The sequence below is a fragment of the Felis catus genome, chromosome B3 (assembly GCF_018350175.1).
Source record: "Felis catus isolate Fca126 chromosome B3, F.catus_Fca126_mat1.0, whole genome shotgun sequence".
In the NCBI taxonomy this organism is placed as follows: domain Eukaryota; kingdom Metazoa; phylum Chordata; class Mammalia; order Carnivora; family Felidae; genus Felis; species Felis catus.
The window spans coordinates 67,284,763-67,299,205 of record NC_058373.1 but is presented as its reverse complement, the minus strand read 5'-3'; the positions used below and the strand labels follow the sequence as shown (position 1 = coordinate 67,299,205).

General features: G+C 33.0%; 1 protein-coding gene across 4 annotated transcripts in view; it reads right to left on the bottom strand.

Moving 5' to 3' along the window:
* The window catches only part of DPH6 (diphthamine biosynthesis 6), a 336,135-nt gene that overhangs the window by 193,340 nt on the left and 128,352 nt on the right, over positions 1-14,443 (bottom strand). For all 4 annotated transcript variants that reach the window (XM_006932657.5, XR_006599355.1, XR_006599356.1 and 1 more), the window contains exon 6: positions 1,046-1,107. In XM_006932657.5, coding sequence (XP_006932719.2) covers positions 1,046-1,107 — 62 coding nt within the window. The remainder of the gene's footprint in view (positions 1-1,045; positions 1,108-14,443) is intronic.

Here is a 14,443-nt window from a genome sequence, read left to right as displayed (position 1 = left end):
TGTCCATTTAGTTCAACTTAAATAAGTGACAACAAATAATCTAGAAATCAAATGTAATTTGTGGCAAATATATGCTCACTTCATTTTTATTTTGATCTTTATTTACTATTTGCCTCGCACATATTAGATGCTTACTAACGCTTGATGAAAAAAGGAATTAATGTTTCAGGGATTTCTAAGCATTTGGTACATATTGGTAAACCATAAAATAAACGCAAATAACTGAAAGAAAATATGAAATCCACAAAGTTAGTAAAGAAGGTATCTGCTAACATATCATGGCAATGGTACTAACAATGTCTAGAAATAATGTTGATAAATTAAGAGCAGTGGAGCAGAAAATGCTAACTTATTAGAGGAGTTCCATTCTTTCATAGAAGTAGGGTACTTTCCTTTTTTTCCATCATAATTATGACATAAAATATTCTTACAATTATATCTTTTAGTTATCATTGCCATACAAATAACATTTGCCCCCAAACTCTCATAAAATATAATACACAGTTAATAGAAAAGAATCAAAATAACTAAATCTTTCTTTAATGTTTAGAACACATTAAGGATTTGACAACGATATGGGTTTAACAGTTGTTACTTGAAACCTTAAAATAATTTTTTTGCTACTCTGCAGGTTAATTTCCTAATTGGTAAAAGAGAAGAGGTTAGATTAGATAATATCTGAAGGAAGTTCCTACTCACATTTCTGATTGAAAAGCATATGATCACAGAGACCATCAGCTACTTTAGGAATATAGTACTTTTTATATAGCATACAATGTCCATTTTAATAAAAGAAACCTTCTGACAGGACAGTTTCCTTTTGGTATAACTTACTGTTTTATTCAGACCCAAAAGCTGGTAATGATTTTCATAATTAATTTTTGACATTTTTATATCCATTAGAAGTTTAATTTTTTCACAAAACTATATCATGAATGTTATCTGAGTTTTTCCAAAATAAAATTAATTTTGTAATCATCATATGACGGCCTCACTTTTTCTTCCTTTAGAGGCCTATATTTTGAGAAATAGTATAAATTCTTACCTCTAAGAGATAAGGTTCCATTTGATCCAGGGTTTTTCCAAGATGCTTATCTGGATCTAAACCTGCCAAGAAAGGTTACATTTTTTTTTAAGATTAACTATTGGAGTATGGAAACCAATTTGACAATAAGTTATATTTAATATAAAAAAATAAAGATAATTATTGGATTGGATGTTTAAAGACACATTCCCCTACCCTCTGCCCCTCCTTGCCTAGTAAACCAGTACGTGTATATTTCAAATTGCTTTGATCCTAAAGTAAAATATATTTTCCTATTCCCCTTGGATAACTGGTTTTCTTGCTCTTGAAAGATAAGTTTTATACCAAATCATTTGATTGCACTGTATCAGCTTCCAGATATATTGTTTCAATTCATTTTGAGCAACTGTAATTAGGATGGAAAACAGGTTTCATTTCAAAGGTCATTTATGTCCTCGGTATTTTAATTATTGTCATTATTTTACTGATGGACAACAGTGAGAATTTTCTTATGTGTCCCTATTCTATCTAAACTTTAAAATTCTTACTTTGAGAGTAAGAGTAGACAATAGGAGAGTGGTAGACCATTATGCTTTTATAATTAATTCACCTCAAAGGAGGGTAGGAACAAGGACAAAAATAGTTACATTATCAAATTAAATGACATTTCATTTCAATGACCACTTGTGCAATAATGTATTTTCTAAGCAAAGACAGAGACAGCTCTGAAAAAATCGTTATTGTACCAACAGCATGTGCATAATCTTAGATAGAGATGTTCAACTGATATAGTAGAGTTTATGTAGGTGACAAGGTATAGGCAGATACGTATGGGCAATAAACTCTTCCCACATAACAAAACTCACTTGCCAGTGAAGAAAAAGTCACATGCCAAATGGCTGCTATAGAATGAAATCATTCATTTTAGATATTACATTCATAATACAATTAGATATTTACATCCATAACATATGTATTGGCCTAGCCTCATTTAAATAAGTTATTTTTATTTCTAGGGGATTAAACTATTTAGCTTATTAATTACACAAACTGATTAATAATTTTCTGCTCCTAGGGGCCGCCTGGGTGGCGCAGTCGGTTAAGCGTCCGACTTCAGCCAGGTCACGATCTCGCGGTCCGTGAGTTCGAGCCCTGCGTCAGGTTCTGGGCTGATGGCTCAGAGCCTGGAGCCTGTTTCCGATTCTGTGTCTCCCTCTCTCTCTGCCCCTCCCCCGTTCATGCTCTGTCTCTCTCTGTCCCAAAAATAAAATAAAAACGTTGAAAAAAAATTAAAAAAAAATAATTTTCTGCTCCTAGTTGGATGCCTCTTTTGGTAACATGATATTTCTTATTATCACACATCATAAGAAGGGAAGTCAGGCAAAGACTGAGGATTCTCCTGCCACTGAGTATTTTTAGGTGAAACTCAAAGCAAAAAAAAAAAAAAAAACTCAGACCAGTAGCACTATGCAGACTTTCTGAGTCAACTCCCTTCACAAAAATCTTATTCTGATGGTCTATTCACTAAAATTAAAATTGCAAGGAGATGGGTGAACGCATAGATGAACCAATCACTGACTCTGTCTGGTTCCTCCACGTCTACCACCACTTAGCAATTCAGTATTTAGAATGAACAAGTAAATGAAATGCTTTGACAGAAACACCTGTATAATCACCACCCACATTTAACAAGCATTAACATCGTGTCATATTTCCTCCACAACATTTTTTTTAAGAAATAAACACCACCAACACAATAGAATGTCCCAGTATATTTACTCTTAATCTATATCCCCTATTCCTTCTATAATGTAACCACTCTTCTAAAATTACATTTTTATAATTTTACTGTAAATGTATGTATCCAAACAATATTTATTATTGTTCATGTATATTAAATTTTTACATAAGTGATGTCATCTTTAACTTGATTTTTTTGTTTCACACTGTTAAAGAGATTTACTTATATTGATTACTATGGCTCTTGTCCATTCATTTTTACTATTGTATTCTATTCCATTATATGGATATACCAGAATTTAATTATACACCTCTGATAGATGGGCACTTGGGCAAAGGGTTTTTTCTAATTTCTGTTTTGCCACAAGTACTTTTTATACTGCAGTGAATATGCTTTTATGTGAAATTACTATGACAGAGGAGAATATATACATATAATTATATACATTATTGTATATATGCATGTGTGTGTGTGTGTGTGTGTGTGTGTGTGTAATCTTCAAGTCTATTAGATATTGCCAAATTACTCTCTAAAGAGGTATTACCGTTTTACTTCCACTTTCAGGGACATAGAATTCATATTTCACATAATGTGAAAATAATTTAGTGGTGTCAGAATTTTAAATCTTTGTTAATCTGATATACATACATATACATACATATACACATATATGTGATATACATATATACATTGAAATATATAAAATATACACATAATTGTTTTAGATATTTTAGTTTTCATTTTCTGATTACTGTTAAAAGTAAGCACCATATCAGGACCAGATGGTTTCCCAGGTGAATTCTACCAAATATGTAAGGAAGAGTTAAAACCTACTCTTGTCAAACTATTCCAAAAAAAAAAAAAAAAGAAAAAAAAAAAGAAAAAAAAAAAGAAAAAAAAAAAAAGAAAAAAAAAAAAGAAAACTACAGGCCAATATCTCCGATGAACACAGACAAAAATCCACAGCAAAATATTAGCAAACTGAATCCAACAATACATTAGAAAACCATTCATCATGATCAAGTGGGATTTATTCCAAGGATACAAGGGTGGTTCAATATTTTCAAATCAATCAACATGATACATCAAATTAACAAGAGAAACAGTAACAGCTATATGATCATCTCAAAAGATGCAGAAAAAGCATTTGACAAAGCATAAGATTCATTTATGATAAAAACTCTCAACAAAGTAGGTTTAGAGGGAACATAACAAATAAAAGTCACATATGAAAACCCCACAGCTAACATTATTCTCAATGGTAAGAAACAGAGCTTTTCCTCTAATATTAGGACAAGACAAGAAAGTTTACTCTCCTCCCTTTTATTCAACATAGTACTAGAAGTCCTAGACACAGCAATCAGGTAAGAAAAAGAAATAAAAGACATCCAGACTGGTAAAGAAGAAGTAAAACTTACACTATTTGCAGATGACATGATGCTATCTATAGCAAACTCTGCAGACTCCACCAAGAACCTGCTAAAACTGATAAATGGATTTAGTAAAGGATACAAAATTCACACAAATAATCTGCTGCATTCCTATATACTAATAATTCTGTAGCAGAAAGAGAAATTTTAAAAAATAATCCCATTTACAATAGCACCAAAAGGAATAAACTATCTGGGAATAAGCCTAACAAAAGGAAGTGAAAGACCTATATTCCAAAAAAATATAAATCAATGATGAAAGAAATTGAACATGACAAAAAAAATGGAAAGATATTCCACGATCATGGATTGGAAGAAACAATACTATTAAAAGGTACACACTACCTGAAGCAATTTATAGATTTAATACAATCCCTATCAAAATACCAATAACATTCTTCAGAGAACTAGAATAGATAATCCTAAAATTTGTATGGAACCACAAAAGACCCCTTAAGAGCCAAAGCAGTCTCAAGAAAGAAGAACAAAGCTGGAGGTGTAACAATCCCAGATTTTAAGATATACTACAAAGCTGTAATGATCAAAAGAGTTTAGTACTGGTACAAAAACAGATACATAGATCAATGAACAGAATGGAGAGCCCAGAAATAAACTGACACATTCATGGTCAATTAATCTATGACAAAGGGGGCAAGCATATACCATGGGAGAAAAGACAGTCCAACAAATGGTGCCTGGAAAACTGGACAGCTACATGCAAAAGAATGAAACCGGACCATTTTCTTAAAAATAAAATGGATTAAAGACCTATATGTGAGACCCAAAATCATAAAATTCCTAGAAGAAAACAGGTAGCAATTTCTTTGACATCAGCCATAGAAACACATTTCTAGATATGTCTCCTCTGGCAAGGAAAACAAAAGCAAAATCAAACTACTGGAACTATGCCAAAATAAAAAGCTTTTGCACACTGAAGGAAACCATCAACAAAACAAAAAGGCAACCTACTGAATGGGAAAAGATACTTGCAAATAATCTAACTAGTAAGGGGTTAATATACAAAATATATAAAGAACTTACACAACATTAAAACTCTCCCCAAATCATCTGATTTAAAAATAGGTGACAACCTGGGATGCCTGGGTGGCTTAGTTGGTTTAACATCTGACTCTTGATTTCAGTTCAGGTCCTGATCTTACGATTCATGAGATCAAGCCCCACATCAGGCTCTGCAATTTGCAGAGCCTGCTTGGGATTCTCTCTCTATCCCTTTCTCTCTGCCCCTCCCCTGCTCATATGCCTGCACATGTTCACTCTCTCTCAAAATAAACAAATATTTTTTTTAAAATGAGCAGCTAGCTGAATAGACATTTTTTTCAGAGAAGACATACAGATGGCCAACAGACACATGAAAAGATGCTCAACATCACTCGTCATCATGGAAATGAAAATCAAAACCACAATAAGGTATTAATTTATACCTGTTGGAATGGCTAAAATCAAAAACATAAGAGATAAGTGTTTGTGAGCATGTGGAGGAAAAGAAACCCTTGTGCACTGTTGGTGGGAATGCAAATTGGTGCAGCTACTATGGAACACTATGGAGGTTTCTCAAAAAATTATGCTTTATGTATTTGAGAGTTATGTTGTTATGTGCATACACATTCATAATCTCTAAAACTTCTTGATAAGATTATTTCTTTATCCATTAGTAACAACCTATTCACCTCCATATGTCTCCATATGTGGTTTTTATCTTATATCTTATTTACCAATGTTATGACACCAGCTTTATTTTGTTAATATTTTACTGGCATATATTTTTCCATCATTTATTCTCAAATCTTCTATGTGCTTTTGTTTTAGATGTCATTTATAAGCTACATATAATTGGATTTTTAAAAATTTTATCCTATCTTATAAATACAATTCTAAAGAATGGAGTTTAAATATCGTAAATTCTTAACATTTTATGTTATATGTCTGGACCGATTTCTACCATCTTACTGTAGATTTCCTATTAAGCTTTATACAAATTTTTCCTTTGCTCTTTTCTGCTTCATGCTATAATGAAAGGATTTTTGTCTGTTTGTTTTCTCTACTGATTAGGAAGCTATAGACTGAATTTCTACTCTTTCAGTAAATACTTGTAATTTTTAACATTCAAAACCATATTTTTAGTCTAAATGTATTATCTAAACTGGGACGCACCTGGGTGGCTCAGTTGGTTAAGTGTCCGACTTTGGCTCAGGTCATGATCTCATGGTTCATGAATTCAAGCCCTGCATTGGGCTCTGTGCCGGCAGTTCAGAGCCTGGAGCCTTCTTCGGATTCTGTCTCTCCCTCTCTCTGCCCCTCCCCACCCCAATCTCTCTCTCTCAAAAATAAATAAACATTAAAAAAATAAATGTATTATCTAAGAAGTATGAATCTTAGAATATGAATCTAACAATTTGTTTAGCATCCTTTTGACTAAGAGAAATGAGCATGTTTTCACTGGTACTAAATAAGCCCTACCATTTCAGTTGTTATTATTGTGTTAATTCTTATTTCCACCAGTTCTGGCAAGAAAAATTAAGCCCGCCAACATATTCTACCATGTCTATGTTCACAATTGTTTCTCATTAACTTCTCCTGGAATTCAATCTATTTCTAACTGAAATCCATTCTTTATTACTAATTTTTTTTTTTTTTTTTTTTTTTTTTTTTTTTTTTTTTTTTTACTGAAGATCTGTGAGTGGTGAAACCTCTTAGGTTTTAGATGTCTGATATTATCCTATTTAACTTTCATCATTACATAATAGATTAGTTATAATATATTCCTTCTTCAGAAATTAGTTGTTCCTAATAAGATTTATGCTGTCAGCTTAATAGTGGTTCCCATATAATATTTTTTTTTCTGTGCTAAACTGTACAGTTTTCAATGTACTTGTGACATACTATAATGTTAACATAATGTGTGTAAATGTATGTATGTTTATTTTTATTTATTTTGAGAGAGAGAAGGTGCAAATGGGGGAGGGGAGAGGGTTAGAATCCCAACCAGGCTCTGGGCTGTCAGCGTGGAGCCTGATGTGGGGCTCAAACTCAGGAGCCCTGAGATTATGACCTCAGCCGAAGTTAGAATCATAACTGACTGAGCCACCTAGGTGCCCCAGTTTATTTTTATTTATACCCTACAGCACCTAATGTACACTTTCAATTCTAAAATTTACATTTTTATTCCAGTCTAGGAAATTTTCAGTCATTATGTCTGTAAATACTGTTTTTCTGCCTTCTATTTTTTTTTCTGAAACATCTATTACACAAACATTGCCCTTTCCCAATCTATCTTACTATTTTTAAATTGTTCTTTCAATTTGTTTTTCTCCCTCTATGTTGTCTTTTGGGTTAATTATTTTTCCTGCTTTATTCATTCTCTTTGACTTGACTCACCTAGAGTTTATTCTATCCACTGAGTTTTTTTGATTTTTTTAAGTGACTGTATGCTTCATTTCCAATATTTCTTTTCTTTTTTAATGTTTATTTATTTATTTTGAGAGAGAGATAGAGAGGGAGAGAGAGAGAGAGAGAAAGAGAGAGAGAGAGAGAGAGAGAGAGAGAGAGAGAGAGAGAGAGAGAGAGAGAATGAATGGGGGAGGGGCAGAGAGAGGGGGAGAGAGAGAATCCCAAGAAGGTTCTAAGCCACCCAGATGCCCCTCCAATATTTGTAATTGGTTACTTTTCATATCAGTCTCTTGCTATTCCAATGTGATTTGTTTTTCTAATTGATTGCTTTTTCTTTAATGGATATTTTATTTTTCTTCATCTCTCTGAGTTCTCCTTCATACAGGACACTTTCAATCTGTTTCCCCCCAAGATTATGATCTCCTAAGTGCTTTTGCCTGCTTCCTAACTTTTTGTATTACAGCCCCACAGTTCAGTCTTGTTTACCATTTTGTATGTGTACTCATTTCTACTTCACAGAGATGTTTATGTTTTCCAGCCCAGCTATGCCTTTCATACTTTTCCTTCATATCTTTATCTATTACTGTGGGCTTGAAATGGGAATGTGGAAATTTTAAAGCATGAATGTACAAGGCCAGGATGACTGGAAGTCACTTTTTAGCTTTCCTTCCAAACCCTTGATTCTTACATATTGGTCTTACAACGTAACCTATCTCACTCAGCACTTGGGCACTAGGCTACACATCATTAAAATCATTTTAAAAGTCTCTCATGATTGAATCTAATAATTGACATTTTGCTTCTCTGTAAGGATCTGGGAATAAATAAATGCCTGTCTAAAAGTCATGAAGGGAATTTAAGAGGACATGGTTTTACATAGGTAGGCACTGGAAGATCAAACTGATAATCTTCCCATTTTTCTTACAGTCGTTTCATTCATTATAGAATCACCAGGCCTCAGCTCTAAACTGTTAACCTATAAAAATAGCTGTTATGTCTCATTTCAGAGATTGTTGCATTCCATGATGGATAAAGTAATTTGGCTTGTCTTTAGATAATAGTCAGTAAAATCTGTAAACATAAGCCACACTAGGCATAATTTTTCCACATGAATCTGTGATCATCACACAGTATATTTTGTCAAAAATTAGTTGGTTATTTAAAGTTTTTCCTTATTCATTGAAATATTTTCAATTTATTTAGTCCTGGAGTATGGCACTAAAAATATTAAAATAAATCAAAATTTAAAACCTTAAATAAGATTTTCAAATATTTTCCTGAAGCACATTATAGACCTTTTCACTACAGTAGAAAATTACTATAAAGCTATAAAATAGCTAAAATAAAAGAGCTACATTTCTTTTCTCTTAGAGTTAATAATGAAATAAGCTGCATGTATAAGTCTTTATAGTATGGTAATGGGGTTTATGTTATGTTTAGTGAGCATGATAGGTTCTATGATTCATGGTCTGATGCTTTAGACATTTCACACAGGGAAAACAACCAATCAGTAACGTTTCACATACACAAAGCAATAGATGATTTCACTGGACATATAAAAGCAAGAGAATGGCAGGACCTGAGAAATAAATAGCTTAGACACATTGTAAATTTATCAGAGGTTTTGTCTGGGGATTTTTGTAGGCTTCTTTGGCATGAACAATGATTTAAAGGTTCTTATCTCATGATCCGATGTTATTTAAATAGACTAGCATTCTTTTCCAAAAAAGGTCTAAATTCTATAATGAAACTCTTTGTCTAGGTTCAATACAATAGTCTACATATTCTCTTGAATGGATCTTACTACTTTAAATCAACACTGTATATCATGCACACTTGGGTCAGGCTAACCCATTCCACTGTACTTGATTATGACTACTTCAGTCCTTTTCTCCTGATGCTTTGCTGGGTACTCTGTCCAAGTGCAATCTGTCTTTGCTTCCATTTTTCTGTTCATTAGAAAGTGACAAATTTGGGGACCTCATGATCACTACTCATATGACATGCCCATATGAAATTTCAGATTGTTTTTATAAAATGTTTTCTTGGATAAGATCCAGAGATTACTAGCAATTCAAGCTACTCTCTTTAAGAAATTAATGGCCTGGAACCACCATGATCTCAGAGATCTTTTCTAAATCAGCTGAGCCTATTGCACTTGGGGGTGATATTAGTCAGGGATGTGGTAGGACGATTATTCATCCTATGCCAGAATATATTCAGATATAGAACTCTTCTCAAGAAATCTTTACTTCCTAGAACACTGATGATTCCATAAATATTAAACTACATGCAAATGAAAACTCGTTGTAACTTATTTTTATAAATATAATGAAAGTTTGAATATTTAATTTTCTTACACTTCCACATATTTTTTCACAAGTTTCCTCATTTAGAAACATTGTAGCATTATATGTACAGTCGTTATGATATTTAATTCTTCTTAAATGGAACAAGATTATTACTAAAATAATTTTAAAACAAGGATTTGGAGAAACAAATCACTTTAACATGAAAAAACTGTTAGCGTATCTATAATTATGAAGCTCATGGATGTCAGTCTTTTATCTCGTGTATTTTTGGTTTGGGTATTTTCTAACTCGGTGATATGCATGGAAAATTCTGACATTCTTGAATATCTTTCATAATTGAGTCCCTCATAATTGAGAATGGAAGGTCAGGGTCAGATTAGCATCAAAAAATATATTTATCATTGGACATATTTTTTAACTTTTAAGCTTTAAATGGTTTAGAGAGAAACAGTTTAAATAATGAAGTCAATATTTGAGTAAAAATTTAACACAAAGGTTAGACAACATTAATACCTTCTCTGTTTAATGTACTTGTTTTACCAATAAGAATCCACCCATATTTCTAAGTACAACTAAAGATGCTAATGTAGCAATATATTTGTATTATATAATATTATATCTTCTATTACACAGAATCATTTTATCTATTCCTTCCTTCTTCTCTCTCCCTGTCTCTCTCCCCCCCCCACTCTTTCTTTCCTTCTTTCTTCCTTCCTTCCTTCCTTCCTTCCTTCCTTCCTTCCTTCCTTCCTTCCTTCCTTCCTTCCTTCCTTCCTTCCTTCCTTTCTTTCTTTCTTTCTTTCTTTCTTTCTTTCTTTCTTTCTTTCTTTCTTTCTTTCTTTCTTTTTCTTTCTTTCTTTCTTTCTTTCTTTCTTGTAATCTCCACATCCAACATGGGGCTTGAATTCATGACTCTGAGATCAAGAGTCACATGCTCTACCGATTGAGCTAGCAAGGTGCCCCATACATAAAGTCATTTTAAGGCATAAGAATAGATAACAATACATCAGTAATTTTTAAAGCCATCTTATACATGCATTCATTCCATTTTCAATTTTTCAGCAGTAGCCATTTAACTGGTATATGCAGCCAGTCCAAAAGGCATAATCTTCTCTTTCTTTAAATAAACCCAAGAATCTAGACCCAGTACAGTTTCAGTATAATTTGAAAATCTCTCTCCTAATCTTTGTAATGTCATTGTTCCCATTTTATTTTATATAAAACTGTATTATGTTAAAACTCTTTGAGGGACTATGAAAAGCCTATGAAAAAGCCACAATGGCTCACGGGCTTTTTCAAAGAAATTCAACTTTATCTAAAAGTTTCAACTTATCCCAGTCCTTGAAAAAGATGTTTCTTTTTTAGATTCACTCAATTTAGGTGTTTTTTTCTAGTGAAACCTGGGTCATGAATGGACATAAACTGCACTTCCCCCAAACCTTAATAGTCTGTTCAATTTACCTCCTGAATCAGTGAGTGGTAGAATGAAAGTCTCAATATATCTATCTACCATATGAAAACATTTTTATTGATTGAGATGTTTACATTTATTAATGTTAATATATACATCAATATCAAGAAACATCAATAGTAATAAAGAAGATAATTACATTCCATAGAACCCAGGATGCTGTTACATTTAGAGTAAATTTGAACTCAAATACGTAAGTTACTTACAGTTACTAACACATTTTTCTCCAAAGTGCAGAAAAAATTTACTAAAAATCCTGACCTCTAACCATTTAATCATGTCTTATAGACATTCCTTGATGGAAGCTGGGTGGATGAATAAACCCACAACAAGACCTAGGCACTGGATAACTCCATGCAGAATTAAGAAATTAATTAGAAGGAAGAACCGTAATTTGCAGAGCTGACATCTATTTTACTTTACTTTCATGTATCAATGGGAAGCAATTACAATTCAATTAAAATATTCAATTTTATTACTTTACTGACTGACCTTGAAGTTAATGCCTGTTTTATTTAATTGCATCATCTATGAATAAATGTTAACCCTACACTGTTATGCCCCATTATTTTCAATGCATTTTTCAAATTCTCAACTGAATTATATCAGTCAATTTATTATCTGCTGTCATGAAAGCAAGTGGAGGTTTATTTCTTCACGACAGCCCAATATACGATATGAAAGAAACATCACAAAATGTTTGATAATGCTATTTTTAAAAGAGTCAAGTAAAATGAATTGTGTTCTCATATCAACTTTTGTAGCCTAGACTTTTACTGTAAAATCAGTAGGTGATATTAGAAGAGGTATAATCCTTCTGAGAAGCAATTTCTAGTCTGCCTATAATTTTTGATAAATTCAGTGCAGACAGGAATGGAGCATCCCATGTATCTTCAAAAGCTAAACACACACACACACACACACACACACACACTTAATAATCTCTTCCTATTTCTACCAGATTCACCAGCCACCAGAACAAGTAGATCTCATTTAAAAAGCTCTACAGTTTTGTTGGTAAATGCAACTTTTTCCTTTTCTTTTCTTTTTTTATTCCTAGACTCCACTTGAGCACACCATAATAATTGAGCATTTTTGAAATAAAATGATTAAACCTGTGTAAAAATGAACAGGTAAGAAAGACTAATTATGTGATCTTCAAAGTAAAAATAAACTCACATATTGTGAAAGTTGAGTATTTGGGGAAGGATGTTATTTCACTTTCTAGATTTTCTATTTCTACTATTAGACCACTAAATCCTTACCTTAGAGGTTGTATTAGAACTCATCTCAACATAACTTCTTTCTGAAATCTATTAATTGGTATTTTACTTCAGTGTAAGTAACATAAAGGAAACTCAGATACTTTATGGATTCACTTTTAAGATCCATGACATCCATAAAATTAATGACCAATAAATCATATTAAGTATAATTCTGCAGTTAATGATAATCAATACTTGCTGGTGATAGCTGAAATGGTCCTTTTTTTTTTTACCTTTGAAAAGATTATACAGTTTTAGCATGTAAAAAATGAATCAAAAGTAAAAGATACGGGTTTCAAACAGAGGGATTTTTTTTAAGGGAGCAATTTGAAATATTTCATTTAGAAATATCTTCCTAAACTTTCATAGTATTATTTAACATAGTAAGTACTGGAAACTGAAAGCTTGATATGAGTAGGGAGTATTTGAAGGAGTAAAAGTTGAGGTTAAAAAAGTAGACAAAAGCCAGATCCTATAGGGCCTCGAGTTTCATCTTAAAGAACTTATACCTGAATGTAAGGTCACAGAGAAGACAGAGAAATGATAAGCAGAGGAATGACAGGATCTAATTTGACTTTCAGAAAGATCGCTCTAGCTTCAGTATAATTCCTTGGCAGGAAATAAGACTGAAGGTAAGAAGGCACATAAAGGGGCTGCTGCAGTAGTAAGAGAGTATGTAACTGACAAGGCAGTAGGTACAAAAGGAAAAGAACAGATTTGAGAGCAACATAAAATAGGTAAGATATATAGTACTTGCTAATGAACTATAGGATGATTCTCAGGTTTCTGACTCTGGACAATGTCAAAAATGGTGGCACCATTTACTTCAGATATAGGACAGTAACAGAAGAATGTTTGGGAAGGTAAATAAAGGTAGAATCAATTTGGAAATGTATTTGAGGTTCCAGTGAATCATCCAAAAAGGGATATCTAATTGGCAATTAATTATAAAGGGCGAAAGTTTAGCAGAGAGGTCTGGGCTAGAAATACTAATATAGAAATAGATGCTATGAGATGAAATGACTCAAGGAGAATATGCAAAGTGACAAGAAAAAACACAGGAAAGAGCTTTGAGGAATATCAAACTTTAATTGACACTGTAGTCAGCTGTCCAAAGTCCAAATCTGATCTGGTCATCTTCACTTCAAAATCTTTCAAACATATTTTGGGCAAGATGAGCACTAGCTTCTAATTCTTCCATTTTTTTTCCTGCAATGGTTAATTTTATGTGTCAGCTTGACTGGGTCATGAGGTCCCCAGATTAAGCATTGTTTCTGGGTGTATCTGAGGGTGTTTTCTGGATGAGGTCAGTGTTTGAACGGTGGTCTCCGTAAAGTAGATTGCCCTCCCCCATGTGGGTGAGCATCAACCAACCCCTAAGGGCCTGGGCAGAACAAGGCACAGAGGAAGGAAGACACTACTCCTCCCCTTTTCCTGCCTCAGTATTTGAACTGGGACATCTCACATCTCCTGCCTTTGGATTTGGATTTACATCACTGGCTCTCTTGGTTCTCAGGTCTTCCAACTTGGATTAAATTATACCTGTAGTTTTCTTGGGTCTTCAACTTGCAGGCAGCAGATTGTGGGACTTCTCAGCTTCCATAATCATGTAAGTCAGTTCTTCACAATACATCACCTTCTACGTCCTATTGGCTCTGTTTCTCTGAAGAACCCTGACCAATACATTTCCTAATACATTTCTCCATTCCAAACTCCACTAACAAAAAAATCTCTGAATAATCAGGAAGAAAACATCAGGACTGAAACTACCCAGAACTTGAACTAAATTTTG